This window comes from Chionomys nivalis, chromosome 12, assembly GCF_950005125.1.
Source record: "Chionomys nivalis chromosome 12, mChiNiv1.1, whole genome shotgun sequence".
In the NCBI taxonomy this organism is placed as follows: domain Eukaryota; kingdom Metazoa; phylum Chordata; class Mammalia; order Rodentia; family Cricetidae; genus Chionomys; species Chionomys nivalis.
In genome coordinates this window covers 56176398-56198137 of record NC_080097.1, presented here as the reverse complement: position 1 = coordinate 56198137, position 21740 = coordinate 56176398, and the positions used below count along the sequence as shown (strand labels likewise).

The following is a 21740-nucleotide window of genomic DNA, read 5'->3' as shown; positions in this document are numbered from 1 at the left end:
ACTCAACAGGGGTCCTCGGCAAGAGTAACAAGTGCTCTTCACCACTGAGCCATTTCTCTAGCCCAATTGCTATGTCTTTTACTGATGACAATAAGCGAAGATATTTTCCCTAAGCATCAAGAATTTTTATGTGCATATTGCAGAATCTTCCATCATGACATTGATCCTAATTATCATAACTTGACTTAAAGTCAAACATCAGCCCTTCCTTTTTTTTTTTAATATTTATTTATTACGTATACAATATTCTGTCTGTGTGTATGTCTGCAGGCCAGAAGAGGGCACCAGACCTCAATACAGATGGCTATGAGCCACCATGTGGTTGCCAGGAATTGAACTCAGGACCTTTGGAAGGGCAGGCAATGCTCTTAACCCCTGAGCCATCTCTCCAGCCCCCAGCCCTTCCTTTTATTTCCCATAGATTCCTAACAGGCAACTAACCAAAGTCCTAACCATAATTCAGTAATAATCCACGGGTCTTCTGTGTTGCTTGGGCCCCAATCTTTGGGCATGCTCCCATGTGTTCTACCCTGACCCAACTGGCAGATGTTGACTTCTCTACTCTCAGTCCGTAAAGCCTTAACTCTTCTCTGCCTGGAGTGTAAGGTGCTTCAAATTGAAATCTCCCCAAATAGCAAGTTATCTGAAAACCAAATACAAATGCCTTTAACATTTTTACATTCATGTTGGTGTGTAAAAAACAAATATGTGAAAATGAGAGATCTTGGGAAGTCAGTTCTCTCCTTCCACCATGGGGGTCACAGAGATCAGACTTCAGGCTTAGCACCAAACTGGCTCTGAATTCTTGCCAAGCCTTCCTCCCAAGTTGTTAGGACTAAAGGCACAAATCACTATGCAAGACTTAACCAGCATGAATACCCTGCCAAGAATCTCAATGACTCTTAACAGAAGTAGATCTAGAGTCCCAGTCTTAGTATGGGTTTCTACAGCCTTGTACCTACTTCCCAGGTCCCAACATGTCCTATGAGATGCTATCTGGTCATATATATCCCCCAAACAGATGTAACTTACTGGAAAAAGAACAGGCATTTGTACCCACCCAAATTCCTAGACAAAAGGACCCAACTCCTTTTTTGTACTCAACTGAATCCTTGAGATTTCCCTTCTTCATGGTATGGAAACAAGTCTCCCGTTGTTCGAGTCCCAGTGCTGCCTGTTCTTCACTGGTGAACAGTGTGCTATCTCTATTATCTTTCAGAGTTTCTGGCAGAAAGGAACCTGCCATCTATTTCATGCTGCCTTGGGTTTCAAAACATTTGCTGAATGGAGCTTTTTACTCTGTCTGCCACGCCCACTACAGAAACAGACATTCTGGTGGCTTTTGTGAGACAGGTCTTGTCATGTAGCAGCACAGGAACTCATGATTCTCCTGCCTCAGCCATCTGCAGGCTGACATTAAAGGCGCACACCACTACATATCGCTTATCTTCTTACCTATGCCCAAACAATCGGTATCATTCACAAACGTAACTACTAGTAACATCTCAGAATAATTCATTCCCAAGGCCCCGCACAATTTAAAATCATTTATTGACCAAATACTATGTTCCTTTTATTGCTTCATCAGAGTGGTCTAACAGCCCCAAATATTTCTATTAAATTAATGTTTATTTCACATTAAACATCCCATGGCCCAATGCCTGGAAACAGGATGTTTTGGGTTCTGCAATTTTTAGTGGGAAAGAACTCAGGGATGTTTGTATATATATAGTAAGTGGGTTTTGTTTTTGTTGATTAGACAGGGCTTCACTATGTAGCCCTGGGGCTACCCTAAATTTCACTGTATAGATGAGGCTAGAATTAATTGATCTACTGGAGTTTGCTGCCACAGTCAGCAAATGACAGATCTAGGAAAAGCGATTCCTGCAGAGGGAGCGATGCACAGCATTCTGATGCCCCTGCTTCCACCGTTAGCCCTCAGTCAGGTAGGATTTCTACTTGTGGCATCATGCCAATGGCCTAAAGTTTCAGATTTTGAACCTTTTAGATTTCAGACTTCCAAGAAAGGTCTAACCTCCAACTCAGGACCATGTACCTTGTATTCCCAATACTAGGACAAGGTGTATGCCAACATACTTAACTCTAAATCACTTTAACAAGATAGTCAAACTATTTTGAAGGATCCCAAACTATGTATTATTCCTATATATATAGTACCCAGTTGATTTTGTTTTTGACTCTGATGGTCAAAAGAACTATTGAAGGACAAATAAAAACAAAAGGAAAAACAAAACAACAAGCCAACCATCCCAGCAGTCAAGTGGCCTAATTGAACCAGCATTAATGTGGCCAAAAGTACTTCTATCCCAGAGGGGCATTTCTGGAACTCCAGCTGTTCTAGATAAAATCAGCTCAGAACTGAGCAGAACAGGCAGGCCTGCCTGTAGATAGGAGACTGGGTGAGGCTAAGAACCAGAGACAGGCTAATAAAAATAATATAGGGTATTAGGGAAATAGTAAAGACATGGAGTTTCTATACAAAACAATCTATTAAGTTTGTAATACTCCACAGAGCTAATTGTCTCTCCAAACCTGTTCCCTGTTCACTCTGGTATACAAGGATAAAATATTTGACCATCATTTTATTAAATGTATTAAAATATATTTTCTATCTCACATAATATCTATGGCTATGTAGAACAAACTGGTTTTAGCTAACTTGAGTCCACTCATTTCTGTGGAAAAGCACTAAAAAGATATAAAACTAGTGGAACAGATAAACACAATATATCAGCAATATAACTTGAAAAATTCCAAAATCCTTTCAAATAGCACGAGGTACACCCCACACACACACCTGATGTGTAAAGGACAGACCCTGCAGTGGGCCCTGTAGCATGTGCACAACTGACGTCAGCTGTCAGTTCACTTTGGAATGCAGAGAGGCACTAAGATGACTTTACAAAAGAAGACCACGCGGGGCGGTGGTGGCACACACCTTTAATCCCAGCACTTGGGAGGCAGAGGCAGGCGGATCTCTGTGAGTTTGAGACCAGAGCTAGTTCCAGGACAGGCTCCAAAACCAGAGAAACCCTGTCTCGAAAAACCAAAAAAAAAAAAAAAGAAGACCAAACAAGCGAATACTCCATAAAGAAAACTGTTAATACATATCATAAAAAACCTGACATCTTATAAAACACTAAAAATAGTTATAAAAGCTCATTTTTAATAACTTTTAAAGTATGAACCACCACCCAGTGAATAGTACCAGGCATTAGCCCAGGGGGAATGCTGGCACAGCTTAGCAGGTTATGGGCCTAACACACGACCCTGGGATTTACTACCAAACACCACAGTGGAAACCCAGTGGCCACTGTTAAGGAAGCAGGCACGTGAAAAGCCAAGGAAATCTGGTGACTTGAATTCTCCAAAGCATTTTTGGTTTGGGGGGGTTGTTTTTTTGAGACAGGCAGGGTTTCTCTGTTGTCCTAGAACTCACTTTATACACCAGGCTGGCCTCGAACTCAGAGATCCGCCTGCCTCTGCCTCCAGAGTGCTGGGATTAAAGGTGTGTGTCACCACCACCCAGCCTCTCCCAAGTATTTTAATAATAAACACAAAAGACCAATATGGATATTTTGCTGTTTTGTAAGTAACACCGAACTATGAATTACAAATTTTACACTGAGATTGGTAAGGTTCCTGGGGACTTCGGGCACATAGGTCAAGGGGTTTCTGCACTAGACTATACCTGAGGAGTAGCTCAGATGGGTTTATAAAATACCCACTTGCTCATTCAAACGTGTTCAAGGACTCAGTCCTGACTACACCCTGACCTTGAAATCATTACAATTTCTGTAAGCAGATCATCAGTGTGTGGAGCTGTGTAAAGAATGACCACCGTCATGGTGTGAACTAGCCTCAACTGCTAGACTAACCTTTCACATTTGAGTTCCTAGTAGCTAATTCTTTCCACTTTTAGTTTCAGTCTTCAATGCAGACAAAATAAGAGGAAACAAACAAAATAAAACCAGGTTGGCTTAGCTTTACACTCAAAAAGAAAGGCCACTTTTCCTGCAGATACTGTCGTAGGCCCAGGAAACTTCTAGATCCTCCAGTCTTCCAGCTTGGGAATCCAACACCAAACACCATTGCATTTTGTAAAACTGACATACAAAACACACTGTAATTTTAGTTTCAAGTTTCTCTGATACTGCCAGTCTGATCATTCACTCTCCAGCCTCAGAGAACGATGTCTTGATGCTCATCCATTCAGCTTTTCCCTGCCTTCCACGTGCTTATTCTTATATAATGCTTTATTGAAAACTGGGTGGCACATTGTCTGGCTCTTCTTGGTCTTAAATAATGGTGTACTTAAGAATTGGTTTATGGGTTTTCTTCTCATATTTCTCTTGCCGCCTAGTAGACCTCAAATTCAAAATAGGACCCAGTGTATTTTCTTTATTGTTACAGGCACAGGCTGAGACAAAAATGGTCAATAAATATTTATTGAATGAGTACACTATCAGAGATTCTCATTAGCATACTTTTATTGATACTGAAATACCCACTCTTCACTGTGTAGATTAGCCCAGGCTGGTCTTGATGAGAGGCAGAATTACAGATGTACACTTTCACACTTATTTTAGGAAAACTCATTTTAAAATTTAGATTATATATATTTTTTTTTCTTGAAATTCCCCTTAGAATCCTATGAACACTCTCAAGATACCAAAACACACCCATGATCAGGTCCCTAATTAAGCAGTGGGGACTCTGCATAAAACCTATGTCATGTCCTCATATAGATTTTTAAACCACAAGTTACTTACAATCTAATAAAATGCTACATCGACATGAACTATTATGTACTGTTTAGGGACTAACATAAAAAACCCTTTAAGTATGAACCAAATGTTGACTGAATCCATGAATTTGGAGTCTGTAGAGAAAGGGCAACCTGCACTAAATGGCAAGCACTGTGTGCTAATAACTTGAGTACTAATAAAGATAAATAAGATGGAGGCCTAAGAACTAAATACATGTACACTTACAGAGCATGAAATGAAAAGAGTGACAAAATACTACCTGAGCAACCTACTAAACAATAGGGAAACACAAGATACCAAACAGCTTAGGGAACAAGGTGGGGAGGTACTGAACTGAGAAGTAGTTTCAAATAAATCTTTCACATTATAGATTGGGAGATGCTGCATTTGAAAAAGAAAATGGAACCGGCTCTAAAGTTACAGAGAAACCCTGTCTAGAGAGAGAGAGAGAGAGACAGAGAGAGAGAGACAGAGAGAAAGAAAGAAAGAAAGGAAAGAAAGAAAGAAAGAAAGAAAGAAAGAAAGAAAGAAAGAAAGAAAGAAAGAAAGGAAAGAAAAGAAAGAAGGAAGAAAGAGGGACCAGATGTTACTCCTTTAAAAGCATGTACTCAAGACTGTGGAGACAGTTACAAAAAGAAGAGAAATGATCAGCTGTTGTCATGGCCTCAGTAACTAATGATAATACCTTGAGAATAATTTTTAAGTTTATTTTTAACATACGTGCATATTTTGCCTGCATGTATGTCTGTGAATAATATGCATGCTGTATCCCACATGCCAGAAGAGAGTGCTGGATCTCCTGGGAATGGATTTATAGATGGTTGTAAGCCACCATGCAGGTGCCTGAGAATCAAACCCATGCTCGTAACTGTTCAGCCATCTCGCCAGCACCTGAGGATACTATTTATCACACAGGAAAGCTTTGCAGTGTTTTAATGCCCTTCAACCCACTGCTGAACACCTGCTTGCAGTAAAGGAGTGGAAGCTCTTCTTTTAGAGTTATCCTTCCGCCATCGCTCCTGGACTTACCTTTCACACTAGAAACTCCTGGAACACTTTGCATCTTCCTCTTTCCTGGCAATATCCAGCTAAATTCATTCTGCATTACTTTATAAGAAACTCAAAGACTCCCTACTGTCATCCCTGTGTGTGTGAATATTCAAGTATCCAAGGTCTCTGCTTCCTAGAGCATTACTATGAACCCAGCCAGTTTAAACTTAGCTATCTAAAGACACCTACGTGATCTATTTAAATGTTATCATCCTCATGCCTTCTTCCCACATTTCCCAAAAGTACTTTTATTTGCTTCCAGACTGTCACAGTGCTTTCTTTTTATTAGTACTATGCATATAAAGTCCCAAGATGAGCAGGAGGCCATTTTCTCCTTCCACCATATGATCAAAAGGCTTGCACACAAGCACTTTCTGTGTCCTTTATTACTAACACAGTACCACTTTCCACATACCACTAAACTTTAAATCCTAACAACAGGGACCTGAGTCGCAGATTTGGGTACATTCACTAGTAAACACACAGCTGTGCTTGAACTGGTGTCCTTCATTCACAATCAATAAGGACTTCCTAGGAAACAACGGTAAATCACTAGGTAATGGCTAGTGTTCCTACTTCGTTTTCTTCTTGTGAGACTGGGAATTGAATCATGAGCCTCAACTGCTAAGCAAATCCACTACCACTGAGCTGGATTGCTGCCATTTTTGCTGATGCTAGTTTTCTTGCAACAAGGTCTGGTTTAACTTATACCAGCCACTATCTAGCTGAGGATGACTCTGAATTTTGTGATCAACCTGCCTTATCACACCGGGCAGGCCTGGCATTGAAATGGAACAAAACTGAACATTATACATACATTTAAGAGAAATTTTGTATGTCGAATCCCTTTACAGGATATATGCATCCTGTACTGACATTAGGTTATCAAGCAGGTGATAGATACAATAACAACAGTGAAAAGGATACAGCATAATTCACTGCCAGAGAACTGTGAGCTCCAACTCGTTCCTTGCTCAGTTGGCAAACACCCACTATTTTGCTTAAAGAAACAGATCTTTCACAAATTCGAATCCATAATAGAGGATATTTAAACTGTTTTTTCCTGTTTTCATAGGGTAGGGAGCATAAAAGACTTGCTCATGCTTCAATAACCATTCTGTTACAACCCAGCACTGAAAGGTCAACCCTGTATCAGCATAATTGTGGATTCTAGGAACACAAATCGTGAGATAAAATTTGGCAAAGTCACTGTGTTAGGATGAATCCTGTCCCGTATATGAACATTTCAAGTTTCCAAAAGCAAGAGATAAGACTACACAAATTTTTTTGAGCACAATATATCCAATTATCACCCCAATAGCTAAAATAAGCTACTTTACATTTTATTGATATTAGCCTTTCTACATGTAATTCAAATACTCAATTTTCTTTAAAAAACTTGAATACGGAAAGTGAAGGTACAAAAACAGATTTAAAAACTCAGCTTCAGGGCTGGAGAGATGGCTCAGTGGTTAAGAGCATTGCCTGCTCTTACAAAGGTCCTGAGTTCAATTCCCGGCAACCACATGGTGGCTCACAACCATCTGTAATGATGCCTGTCGCCCTCTTCTGGCCTGCAGACATACACACAGACAGAATATTGTATACATAATAAATAAATAAATATTAAAAAAAAAAAGGCAGGTTCTTTAAAAAAAAAAAAAAACAAAAAAAACTCAGCTTCACAGGCTCACAAGGTTCAAATACTCACTCGATAGCCAGACAGGACACCGCTTGACAGTGCAGCTCAAGCGAGCTCACCTCACCCGACTACCCCTGACTCTAGCACTGATTTCTCCTTCCAAAACTGTTCCCCACTCTTAGCTGAAAGAGGGCAGCTGCATTGCTGCTTCCCTCGCACCCACACGCTAAGCTCTTTCTATGGCATTTCCTCTTCTCAACTACAACACACATGCCTATGGGGGTCCCTGGGAAAGCACTGGCCACACGAAGCAGCAGAGCAGCTGTGGAAGGTCAATTCTGGACTAAGAATTCCAGATAATGCCTAACGCACTTAACATATACTTAATGGTATACCAATTTATAAGAGCATAAACAGCAACTTGTGATAGGTTATCTTTCTACTCCATTAGTCCAATATTCCAAAGCAACTCACATTATGAGAACCAGGGTTTCCATAAACACTGGACCCAATGAGTGATCTCAAAGGGGGTATGAAACCCTGAGGCTTAGTTTACTTTACCCCCATTCCCTGCGTCAAAATTAGCAAATAAAATTAAAAGTATCAATACATGTCATTTTCCAAAACATTTTAATGTCCGTCATTTTTATAAAATTGCAGTGGCTCCAAATAAATCTTGCCATGTGACAACACATAAGCAACAATGTTAATGTGCCAGCTAATTCCAACACATAAACCTAAATTCCAGGAATGGAACAGACAGAATCTAAAGCTTCAATGCTCAACAGTAAGTAGTTTTGGGCTGCGGTAAGTACATGTGGGGTAGGGAGGAAAAGCATATTTGGATTCAGAAGATTTCTGTCATCTTGAGGATAGCAAACGCTGATGGGCATGGTGTCTGCGTTTTAAACTGCTGTCATTACGACCAAGAACACAGTTCTGAGCACCTGCATACACATGAAGCACCTAGGGTAGCCCCAAGAGCCCCTTCCCCATTTTTACCAAATTTTTGTGTTTAAAAGTAAAGAACTGACTTTTGGAAAGATTCAGCTCATTTTAGTGTGACAGGACTCAATCATTTCTTGAATAAAGAAAATTAACAACAGATAATTCACTGTTTACTGTGTCAAGGAACTTAGTTATAATTAATGGATTTAGAAAAAGGTTTTCTTCTCATGAGTCTATATCAAAATAGCTCATCTGGAAACAGGTTCATTAGCTAACCATCTTTGTGTAGAAAATATCTTAGTCCTGGGATCCCAAGAACAAAAAATTGACTCTTATAAAAAGATAAAGCGTGCCTTTGTTATGTTACAAAGCTAGAAATCTGGGGCTATAGAGTGTGTAAAACACTGGCTGCTCCTTCAAAGGACCTGGATTCAGGTTCCAAGCATCTACATGGTAGTTTACTATCTGTAACTCCAGTTCCAAGGAATCCAACACCTCCTTTGACCACCACAGGCTTCAGGCACACACGGTACAGATATACATGCAAGCAAAATGTTCACACAAATAATTTTAAAAAACTCTTTTTAAAGACTAGTTAAACAAGGAAGGCGACGATTTTCTTGATCGCAGATAAAGAATCACCACAGAGTCAAATTCTTAGGTTGGTGGGGGGAAAATCACAAAATGCTTCAACAATTAAACTTCTGGCAAAATTTCTGAGACACAAAAATTCTATGCAAAGGTAACCTTTGGTAAGTAAGGCAGGTATCTGGATGCCAAATAAAATCATGGTTCCTAAATGGATTGTCTTATTACAAGTTGACATGAGTCCATCTGATATTACAATGCCCATTGTTTCTGTTTTATTTGTTTTGAAACAAGGTCTCATTATGTAGCGCGAGCTGACCTTGAACTCAGATCCCCCTGACTCTGCCTCCAGACAGCTGAGCCACCACATCTGTCCAGCCTTCATATTTGAAACAAACTACTGCCAATCTAGTAACTATGGGCTATCATTATAAAAATCTTAATATACATAATTTTCAATTAATAAACACATAGATGCATTTAGAATACATTCTTTGTTGGTCTCAGAAATAAATAAGATTACTTATTTTCCTCTTTAATTCCTTGATGGGTACTATTTTCTAACATGACTAATGAAAAATACGGCCAAGAAACGAAGATTGTTTAGAATACTTATACACTTAGGAAATGCGGTTACCAAAGTCAACCCATTACAAACACAGCAAAATGCTATCATTCTGGGCATGCTTACCAGGATGTAAGCAACAGTTTCCAGTGCCTCTTCAGCTGGCATTAAGGACTCCAAGTATACCAACTCCAAGACTGACCTGGTAGCTTGTTTTATCACTAATACAAGTACAGACAAGAATGAGCAGAGTGAAATTCCTAGTGAGACTTTCAGAATGTACTTATTTAGGTGTGTACGTATGTGCAGGAGCACATGCGTACGCAGACAAAAGTACTTCAGATGCTCTCCACTTCCCCCATCTTTTCAAGTGGGCTAGCCTGGCTGAAGACCAAGCTCAAGGAATCGACTCTCTGCTCCCTCCACACAAAATGTACTTTTCAACATAATCATCTTCATTTTGTTAAGAAGGTTTAAAGCTGGGTGGTGGCGGTGGCACATGCTTTTAATCCCAGCACTCAGGAGACAGTGGCAGGTGGATCTCTGTGAGTTCGAGGCCAGCCTGGTCTACAGAGTGAGTTCCAGCCAGAACTACACAGAGAAACCCTGTCTTGAGAAACGAAAAAAAAAAAAAAAAGTTTGTGAACACAATAAAACAAAAATTCAAACAAGTGTGACAAAACCTGTCAATCTAATATGAAGCAACCCAGGGGTTATTACATTTTCCAATCAGAAATACCATATTTGGCAGGGCTTGTTGACTGTCAACAAATACTCAGGGGGTCTATTAGATTGGGAGGACAGAAATCTTAACCTACAATATACTATGACATTAAGCTATGACCAAAATAAATTTAAAAATTACATAACCCAAAATGCAGTTCTACCTTTTTGGGAGGTGGCAGGGACAGGCGCATGTTTCCGCCTGCCAGCCCTGTACCTGAGTAACAAGTCTAACACATTAACCAAGTAGGATCACCAAACCACCAGCACCAGTATCACGTGAGAACTTGGTACAAAGAAATGTGTGCTCCTTGGTTCTGCAATTTTACTGAAAATCAGACACTGGGGTAGAGAGCCCAGAATCTGTGTTATGGAGGCTCAGAGATCTGTGTTTAGAGAGCCTCCTCACTCAGATCCAAGAAACACTGACAGAAGGATGGACAGAAGGATTGCTGCTGTCCCATAGAAGACCCAGTTTTTGCACCAATTTATCTTTTTAAAAAGCTGCTCATTTTTAGTCTGCACGCCAGCTACAGTCTAGTACACACAGAGGTCAGAAGGCATCGGGCCCCGGGAACTGAAGTTACAGCTTATTATGGGTTGTCAAGTGCGTCCTTTGCAAGGGCAGCCAGTGCCCTGAATGGCTGAGCCATCTTTCCAGTACCCCACTGTGCAGAAACTGTTTGGCTAAGTAGACACCATTTGTAGACAATTATTTCAGTGATCATTTTCATTCTGCTAAATTAATGGGTCCAAAATGAAAATAATGTGTAACATTCAAATAAGTGCAAAATTTTCTAACCAGTTGAAAGAATTAACAGAGGTTAAAGTATATTCTGGAGAAATTTTTGATACTGCTAACACCAAAAAGTTCAGAAATTACTAACAATTACCGAATAATTTAAGATTCAGTTTAATGTTACTCATTCATTCATAAACGTATCGATTAACATTTAAATCTAAGAAATCAGTGAAATAATTATATAGTAATTGAAAATACTCAAAAAAATGATCTCTAATTATGTTGTTAAAATGCATGCAATGTTTTATATATTTTTGCATGAGATTACATAACTTGTAATGTAGGTAACCCATAGTCAAATACAGCAAAGGTAATATACGTAAGACTCACACAGTTCTTTGAAAACCCAGAAACATGCAAAATCTCATTTAGCCAGTGGAAGCTAGAACACAGAATTATTTCAAAGACCCAGTAAGAAATAAAGCATGGAATGTAACGGGTAAATGTGGCTTCTGAAGTTTTCACGCTAACGTACTTATGTACCTTAAACGATGTGCTCAATACATGAATTAAATTTAATGTGACTGTCTTTACAACATAAGCCAAAAAAGATTTGGTAAATTACCAACGCTGAAGTCTTCAACACTGTCAAACTGCTTATATACAGCATTTAAGAAAGGGCCCCAGACATTACCTTATTGACTGAACTTTAAAATATGGGAACAATGTATTCAAATTTAGTATGCTTGCACTTAATTCTACCCAACTGTACTAATCCTAATCTTAATTTGAGATCTGAAGTCCCTCACAGGGAATTGAGGTAGGTAGTTTCTACAAGACAGGATTAAATGTCATTGCAAATATTGAGCAGCCCCTGTGAGAGACCTGTTTCTTTTTATCTTCTTTTATGAGTGTAAATGTTCTGCCTGCATGGATGTCTGTGTACCGTGTACACCTAGTGACTGCAGAGGTTGTAAGAGGACATGGGATCCCTGGAACTAGCGTTAATAAAGGTAGTTATGACTGGCCATGTGGATGTTGAGAATCAATCCCACGTCCTCTCTATAAATCAATGCTCTTAACAACTGATCAATCTTCCCAGCCCCTGGTAGTTTTTTTTTTTTTTTTTTAAGATTTTTATTTATTATGTATATAGGTTTCTTCCTTCATGTATCCTGCAATACAGAAGAGGACACCAGATCTTATTACAGATGGTTGTGAGCCACCATGTGGTTGCTGGGAATTGAACTCAGGACCTCTGGAAGAGCAGCCAGTGCTCTATTCCTCTGAGCCATCTCTCCAGCCACCTGGTAGTTGTTTTTAAAACAGAAAGACACACACTGAAAACGAACAACACTGCCTTTAGCCATTTTTAAGTGACAAGTAATTACGCTCTTGAAAAGAGGGAAGTAGTAAGTAGTACCAATGGTTATTTCAGTCATACATGTCTGAAGGGATCCTTTTTGAACCTGTATATGTACCTGAATACTCGCTACATTGAAATTTTCGGTAACTCAGACCTGGAAATAACAGATTATTTCTGTTCTTCAAAAGGAAAACAAAAGAGAAAATAAGGCATAAACTTCATCATGTAAATAAACAACAATGAAAAAGGAAATTTTAGAGGTGGTCATAATCTAGACAGTTTTATAAAAACAACAAAACGGTAGCAGTCACAGGAATTTTAAGTGTCTTCAATGTTTAAAGTTTTATTTATTTGTTTGTTTTCAAACAGGTTCTCTGTATAGTCCTGGCTGCTCTGGAACTTCCTCTGTGGACCAGGCAGGCCTTAAACTCATCCACCTGCATCTGCCTCCCTGGGATAAAATGTGTACACCACCACAGTGCAACTAAAGCTTTATTATTCAGTAATCAAGAAATCACCCCACAACAAAAAACATACTGCTTATGACAAAGTGCATTTGATACTTAAACAAAAAGATAGCTTTAAATTTCTACAAACATAAAATAATTTCATAATGACATATTTTGATTTGATATATACAAATTAACATACTGTATGACGGTGGCCTAAAGATGTTGATATTTTTAAAAGATGCATGTAAAATCTTAGCTATATCCATTTATTTCCCACCACCAATAAAACGAAAGAAAATCTTGCCCACAAATGTCTATGTAGAAGGGAAACACAGGGAAACAAAAGATAAATACGCACTGCTTTCTCTTGAGACTTGTTTCCCTTTCATTCAGTGGAACTGGAAAATGAACCCAGTGCCTCAGCGGGGCAAGCATCCACCTAATGAGAGCAACAGTGAAACCCTGACCACAGGGCCTGGCTTTTCCTAATTCTGCCCTGGCTTCCTGGCACAAGCAATAAAGTCCAAACTAGCCTTCACCTTGAAGCAGTCCTCCTGTCTCAGCTTCCTGAGGGAAGGGATGATACTTGACAGCACTTTGGTGGTTTATGAATTTTATTAATTTTTTTAAAGTTTTTTTTTTTCCCCCTTAGGAGAGGGTGGGGGGTTACATCTTATGAACCTGCATGTGTATGGCACATGCAGTCTGAGACAACGTGCCAGATGTTTCTCTCCTTCCACCATGTGGATTCTACGACGAAGCTTGGAAGCAAGTGCCTTTATCCAGTGAGCCATGCTACCAGTCTTAATTAAGATTACATTTTACTACCCGAGAAGCCCTAACTACATTAGTATCCAGAGAACATTTAACCACCACTCGATTCTTCAGGAAGCCTTCTCCATTTACCCTAAAAGACACACCCCACATATCTGTATCAACAGAACAGTTTACTGTATCCCAACTGGTCTCGTAAGCAGCTGCACAGCGAAAGACTGGAGGAAAGCAGTCTAAGAATGGAGTTGTGAGGAAAAAAAAAAACAAAAACAAAACCAAGAAAACAAGAGTCTTGTGACAGGACACTTTAATCATGTGATCCTCTTAACCCTCAGACAGGAACTGTCTGGTGCTCTGACATGGCCACTGCATCAGACTTTAGTTCCCCTCATTTATCAGCTCAAATCCCCAGGTCCACTGCCTCTGGACAGTAAGCAAGGATAAAGAGCTCTGATTGGGGCTGGTGTCACTGACACTGCATTTCAGCACTTTTAAAGCTTCGATCACACATCTGATTATATTCCTTCACAAAATCTCATTCGTTTGATAACACAGTTGCATCCTTTTCCTCGTTAAAATTGATGTTTTAACTGTCAATTTAGCTTCCTATTAGTCACTCACAGTGATACTTAGCAATTTACATAAAAATAAGTTACTCTAATATTCAAAGATATTTCTGAATAAACTTTAAGCTACAATTTAGTGTTTGAGAAACAAGAGCCAAAGCCTGGACCCTGTCCAAATATCGTATTGCTAGTAAATACCAATCATAGCTAACATAATGCCCCAAATACACTGACATCTAAAAAAAAATGATATTTTACTGAATGTTTGGGGCTGAACATAGATTATAGAAATACCCAAAAACATCAAAGAATAAAATTTACAAAATACAGATAATCCAAGCTTTTTTTAAAAAAAAATCTCATCTGTCAAGAAGAAAATTGTTTACTTACAAAATAAAAGCAAGAAATTCCAAAACAATGATAAAATTGGATGTTCCTTTATTTTATATGAACTACAATTAGCATACGCATCCTGAACTCTGCAAGACTTCAAAGTTGATTATTTCAAGACACAAAAAAAATAAGACTGTAGTATTCTAAGATTAAAATATCATGTTAACTTTTGCTGAAAGAATTATGATAGCATACATGACAACTTCACACTAAATCAGAAAGTGGGAACTGTTTTCTTTTTTTTTTTTTTTTTTTTTTTTTTTGGTTCCCTGACCGGGAATCGAACCCCGGGCCGCGGCATGAAAACTGTTTTCTATACTGCATTTTTCCTACAAGCTTTAAGCAAATCACCAATGGTATGCTAATTAATGAGGCAAGTGGAATGAGACAGCTGAGACACCAAAAGCACTAACAACTGGGTAACAAGGAGGTCACGGGTGTTCCACTTGACTGTCACTCAGAGGCTGACTCTTCTGGGGAAACCTTCTAAGTACTGGAACAGGGTTTTCTTGATGTAGGAAAGGAAGGCTGTGTAGACTTTTCTTGGAGCTACAGTTGAGCCTGAATACTAAACTCTCAGGAGACTAGGACCACTCAAATGTTCTTCAATAAATTACACAATTTCACAGCCTTGGACAAAGGCAGCTTGGTATTAACAACAAATGATTAAGCATCTTGGAATCTTAATTCACAATTAAATCAAATACTGGAGGAGAGATAGTAACAGAAAGACAGTTAAAATATTAAAACAAATCAATTAAAATTGCAATTAAGAACTCATTAATTCCCAAATTAATGTTAGAAGTTAAAACAAGTTCCACTTCCCATCACCTTATACTTATGAAAACTGTAATGGGAATTAGAGTGGCTATTATTTTACAATCTCAAATTTATTATTTTCAAGTAATTGCTAAACACAAAACTTCTGAATATTCCAAGCATTTAGAAAATATTTTCAGCCCTCTGCTGTGTCTGAAAAGAATAAAAACACTAAACAACAAAATGAAATATTATTTGGTACAAAAGGTTACATCTTAGTCATGCTTTACAACCAATTGCTTTTATGTAAAATTTTGATTGACTGAAGTCATCTTCCCATGACATACCTTTCATCAAAAGGAGGCAGGAACTATTTACATAAATACCATCTACCCCAGAACATTCTACTCTGCAGACAGGTATTCTGTAAAAGGACGAATACACAGAAATTTTTATGTGAGAAATACCACCTATGATCATTAGCTGGTCAACTAGACATGTTAAATATGAGAATCTACATCTACATATGAAAATTTAAATACTATGGAATGAAAACCACAACATGGCATCAGTTTCCCCCAAGCACTGAAAATGAAAATTCAAAAATGGACTTTCCTAGACGAATCTACTCAGATGCTACTGAGCCTACCAAAGGTGGGAGGGAACATGAACCAGCATTTGAACAGTACTAACATCAGGCGGGGTTACTGGGCAGGCTTAACACAAGGAAGTACTTCCAACACAGCAGCGTCACACTACCTTTTAAAATACTTCTAGAAAACAAGAAGAAATGCTTCAGTGGCTAAGCTAACTGTTGGAGAATAAGACCAAATCCACTTTCACTGACGTTCTAGTGATGGTGTCTGTTTGTGGCTGACTGGTCAGTTTAAAGCTTAACACCAATTCGTCAAGTGACAATAGGGGAAATGTAGGTACTGAGACTAAATAAATGATGGAACAAGATTAAAACCAGGAATTGTTTTATAATCAAGAGAGAATTTACCTTCAAACATTTTTGTTCAAGATTCAAAAGATTTATTTGAAAAAATCAGCACAAAACAAAGAGATCCTTAATAACCTTTCTCAGAATATATGAATAGTCAGAATCTATATGAAATGTAAGCAACAACTCTAATTTTACACAATATGGATGGTTTATACAATCTGAAGCCCCATGCCTCCCACCCACAGATACACTACAACACTACACTATTGATCCCCACTGACATCAGCTTTCACTAACAGTCTGACTTTGGGGTTATTGGAACAAACAGAAAAGCAAAATCATTTCCACTTTTAAATAGGATTAGCTAAAGCAACCACAGCAAGTTTTATAAAGTCATGAGGGAATACCACTAAGAACATTTTTAAATTAGGCAAAATCATTTCTTTATTGATATTAAGTAACTACATAGATTTAATAATAATGTGGCATAGTTATTCTTAGCTATGATCACAACACATTTCAACATTCACAATGATGGGCATCTTTATCGCTAACCTAATCTACAAAGCTTATGAATAAAGAAAATACAAAAAAAAAAAAAAACCTCAAGCTTTACAAAAGAAAAACTTCAATCTACGTACGTTAACAATAAAACCATTTTTTTCCAGGTAACAGACAACGTGTAAAGGCATACCATTGAAAGTGTTTTTCTAAACAGCCGGGAATGAAAGAATATTTAGTATCTCCGACGCTTATTAGGGCCTTCAAAGTTGCCCCCTTGACTTCCTCTACCAAAACCACCAGGACCTCCACTCACAGGACCTACACCACTCATTGGTGTCTGTGGAGTTTCAGAACCTGTTCTATTTCCCATAGGCGAACCCATCTGGGACGGAGGTCCTTGAGGAAACCTATCATTGTGCTATAATGACATATAGTAAAGTCCATTTGGAACACGCCAAAATATAAGTGACAAGAAAAATTGGCAAAATCCCAAGTGGTGATGTCAGGAAGTTCAGCAGAAAGTCCAGCAGAGTCAGGATCAAACATAGAAGGAAGAAAGGAGCAATTTAATTAGTTCCTGTTTTTAAAAAATAAATAATAATAAGCAGCATCTGAAGATTTACAAGTTGCTAAGCTATACCCCATTTGGTGAAAAGAACTGATTCTGACATAAGCAAATGTCTCCTTATGCCCAATCACACTGCTCTGATCCCTTTTTAAAAAGCTTATAACTACATGAAACTATGATGTAATATATATCATTTATATATATATTATCATTTTGCTCTGAGATGGAGTATCTGTTTGTAGCCCAGGCTGGCCTCTAACTCATGATTCTACCTCTACCTTTACCTCTCAGGTGCTGGGACTATAATATAAACATGCTCCATCTGTCCTGGCAAGAAAGATACTTTTTAAAAAGATATCAGAGATGTAAAACTGAGGAGCAGCATTATACTATTTTCGAAGTAAACATTCTATAAACTTGAGAATCAATGCTTTTAAAACACAAAGCACTAACATGAACATCACAAAAAACTAAAACTTAATAGAGACATATGAAATACTTTCCTTTAAAGACTAGCATTAAGAAAATAAGATTAAGTTTCAAGAACTGTTTAAATAACAAATTATTGAGAACACATTAAACATCTCTATCATTTATTCTGTGATACTTTATAATAGTTAATCTCAAGTGATGAACAGAATTTTGTCTTAAAAAAAAAAGAAAAAACCACCAAAGATGACATTTAAATTAAATTTACAATTTTAAGTAATGTGTAGGAATATAGGTTGGTTATGTCTATGTTACTGCTAACGATTAAATGCTAAAGAGAAACTTAACCAACATACTTCAAGTTTCAGGAGTTACATTGCAAAAATGCTGCCTCTCCTAAATATATCAACTTCTTTATGTGCCATCTGACTGTCCTAGATACTATGACCCTGCTTTTTTTAAGACCCTTGTACAATAAATTTTAAAATGATATCAAGAAAACCAGTGCATGCTTCATTTTTGCAATGCACAATGTATTCCTTTTAGTCCCTTCTGATCACCACAGACGTAGAATGATGGCATGTCTAAGTTAAATGCTAGTGTATCTTCCTTCTTAGCCATCAATGGAACTTTAACTTTTGGTATGGTAATCCAAACACCAAACACCCTCTTTGAAATCTAGTCACCAATTTTACTTTTCAGAACAACTATCAACAAGCATTACATGAGGCAACATTTTCCTACTCTAAGGCCTCAGAAACAGTAAGAGGCACCTTTCCTGCTAACTGATATGCAAAGATGACAGAAATTACAACTGAGAAAGTCAATTTTCATGTTTTACCCATACAAAGATATCTTCACACTCATGGATCAAGACCAAAAAAAATCTGTATTTTTAGGTTACTAATACAAGCAATTATTACTTTTATGAAGAGAAGATAACAGTGTACCTTTAGAAAGCTTTAGAAAAATAAAGTTTTAGTGTTAACTATTTTCCAGTGAAGCAAAATGGTCTGAAATAAATTACATTGTTTTCATAAAAACTAAAATCTGTCATTTCGTACATAGTAGAGTTTTGTTTCCAAAGGTAAATAGTCTACATAGAAAAAGCACAATATAAACATTTAGCATTACATCCATACACTCAAAGACAGATGTAAATTAAAAGTACTGAAGAATAATTGTAGTGGCATATATCTTCTATATTGAGGTAGCAAAGTAAGTAGTGATGGCAATACTAACATAACATCTGGCAACTTAAAACTGTCTCAAATAAATAAAAACTTAACCAAGTTGCTTTCTCTTCGTTGGCTGTACATCTGTACTACCAAAAACAATGATGCCTGGCTATCGTAAGTGTGAAGTTACCTTTGGGGCAGAAAAATGTTTAGTTATAAAATAAAATCAAAATAATTTTAGTGATACGTTACCACTGTGCCATTATCGGGTATCATTGGAGTTCCCATATTTGCAGCTCCTTCTGGTCCCATGGCAGGACCAGGGCCCATTGGTGGGCCAGGTATAGTTCCTCTGTTGTTCATATTCATACCCATCATTGGAGGAGGCCCTTGGGTACCAGCAGGTGCTGGGCTAAATGCATCTATGCAAAACAATCTACACTTAGAGCTGTCCTATCTTAGTTTGGTGAACATTAACAACTTTATAACTCATAAAAACAAAACTATCATCAAAATAATTTTCCTTCCTTAAGAAAGGAACACTAAACCATCAACAATACAGCATCATATACACAGTAAAATTCTCTTTATTAAAACAAACCTACAAGAAATAAGTAAAGCCAATGTCAATTTTTTAGAGCAATTGAGACTAAGATATGCAAAGTTTCAAAAATCAGAAATACTAAGTGTAGCTTAAAGAAATGACCCTTGATAATTTTACATTCCACCAGTCTTAATAAATGGTCAAGGGTTGGCACTCAAAAACCAAATACAACTAAAACTATTAGCATATCAAAATAATGAATCTTAAGAAGGAAAATTAGTCCAGGGAATTACACAACATAAGCTATAAAAAAAAAATCCCTTGGCTTTTACAAAATTGTTAAAACTTACCAAAGAATGGTTTTTCAATTTTATATTAAAATAAATAGTCTAAACAAAAAAAAAATCTTACTCAGGTCAAACCAGGTTTTAAAACACAGTTACACCCAAACAGAAAATGATTATTAGGGAGTACTTCTAAAAAGTGAAATTCTGAAAAGAGGCATAATCAGACTTCTAATTTGGTCATTAAGATATCCACCTGAGTCATATTACAATACTGTCTGAGCTGTACTCCAACATGTATGGTAGTCTGAAATAAAACATTTTAAGGGATGATATTTTTTATTTTTAATTTTTTAATCTTTTATTTTTTAATTTAAGGGATGAGTTTTTTGATCATAAAACTCTAAAACCAAAAACTAATGCCAAAATCAAGATTTCTTCTACTATTTCAATACATGGCCAGTTTTCAGATATTCAGAACTGACTTTCTTAAGAACACAGTAAGTCCATGGCACAGTACCTAATGCAGCTGAACACTGCAGTGTCAAGACTAAGGAGCAGGAGAAAGAAGGAAGTCACACTCCTTGCCAATCCATGGTGTCACATGCTATTGCTCTTTGAACTCTAATCCAAGAAACAACCAATTTCAAAGGAAACAAGTTCCTTAATCCCAACATATTCTAATTAATCAACACTTAAAATTAACAATTTCTACTTCCTCAATACGGTTATAAACATGAATATAACAGAAAAGAAAGGCAGATGGCAACAACTACAAGCCCTCTTAGTTCAATTTTTCCTGAAAAAAAAAAAAAACAGGTTAAAGGCCTTTGTTTTCCCCTCATTTTTTTTAAAGGGGAGATCTTGTGTGTAGCCTAGAGGTGTTGCTGTCACATACTCCTGCCTCAGCCTCTTTGATGCCAGAATTATAGGGATGAGACCCCACGGCCAGTTCCCTTCTTTTTATTAGTATTATGAGAGTTCAGACAGTTAATGATAAAAGTCGGAACATGTCAAGTAATACTCCCAGCTATCAGTAACATGGACCTATTTTCCGCCTCCTACCTGTACAAATCTAAGAAATGTTGGCATTATCTGGTATGTCCACTTGTAATACATCAAAAGTGATGATGCCACACTATCAACAGCAATAGGATTTGTGTGGTGCAAATACAGGGCCTTGAGCACAACCACTGAGCTACAACCCTAGCCCATTTATGAAACTTGATGTACTATGATAGTTTTAACAACTCAACAATTCAACAAGATGGAAACTGCATTAAACCATCAAGTCTTAACACTGACTGAACATTAAAGAAATGAACCAGACTTTTGGAGAGTGCTAAAAGGCATGTTATGATTTCCTAATAAATGTTGCAAAATTCTTTATTTCTTCTGAATTAAGTAATACAAAAGGGTATTCTCATAAAGGTGTTAAGCAAAAGAATGTTTTCAGATCTCTCTGCACTACCAAAAAATGCTTAAAATTTTACAAGTCAAAGTTTGATTCTGAGATAAATGGCAATAATTCTTTGAAATTGAACTTCATAATCTTCTTACTGTTCTTAAAAAAATGCCATCTATTTCCTTATGCATTACCCACAAATTACTATGAAAAAATACTGAGTCATATCACCATTGTATACAAAGCTTCAACTCAGAAATCTTGTTATACTAATGATTCCACATGTCCACACACTAACTGCATAGATAGGTTCATGGGGCAAGGGCCACGTTTCATGCTTCCTTTGCATACCACAAATGCTAAGTCACACGCTGAAGGCCAAGAAAAGTGACCAAAAGGATAGTAATAAAGTATTCTAGATTATCTAAGAATAAAAGAACTAGAATTACAAGGTTTTTTTTCATGGCTAACCAGAAAATATTGATACAATTCCTTATTTTCATATGCTACAAATCTTAAGAATA

At 37.5% G+C, this 21740-nt stretch overlaps 1 protein-coding gene across 1 annotated transcript in view; it reads right to left on the bottom strand.

Annotated features, from left to right (window-relative positions):
* Positions 1-15462: 15462 nt before the first annotated feature.
* Positions 15463-21740, bottom strand: part of Pspc1 (paraspeckle component 1) — a 62495-nt gene continuing 56217 nt past the window's right edge. The window contains exons 8-9 of the mRNA XM_057786023.1: positions 19236-19405; positions 15463-17226 (exon numbers count right to left, since the gene is read on the bottom strand). Of these exons, the coding sequence (XP_057642006.1) occupies positions 17041-17226; positions 19236-19405 (356 nt within the window). The 3' untranslated portion in view covers positions 15463-17040. The remainder of the gene's footprint in view (positions 17227-19235; positions 19406-21740) is intronic.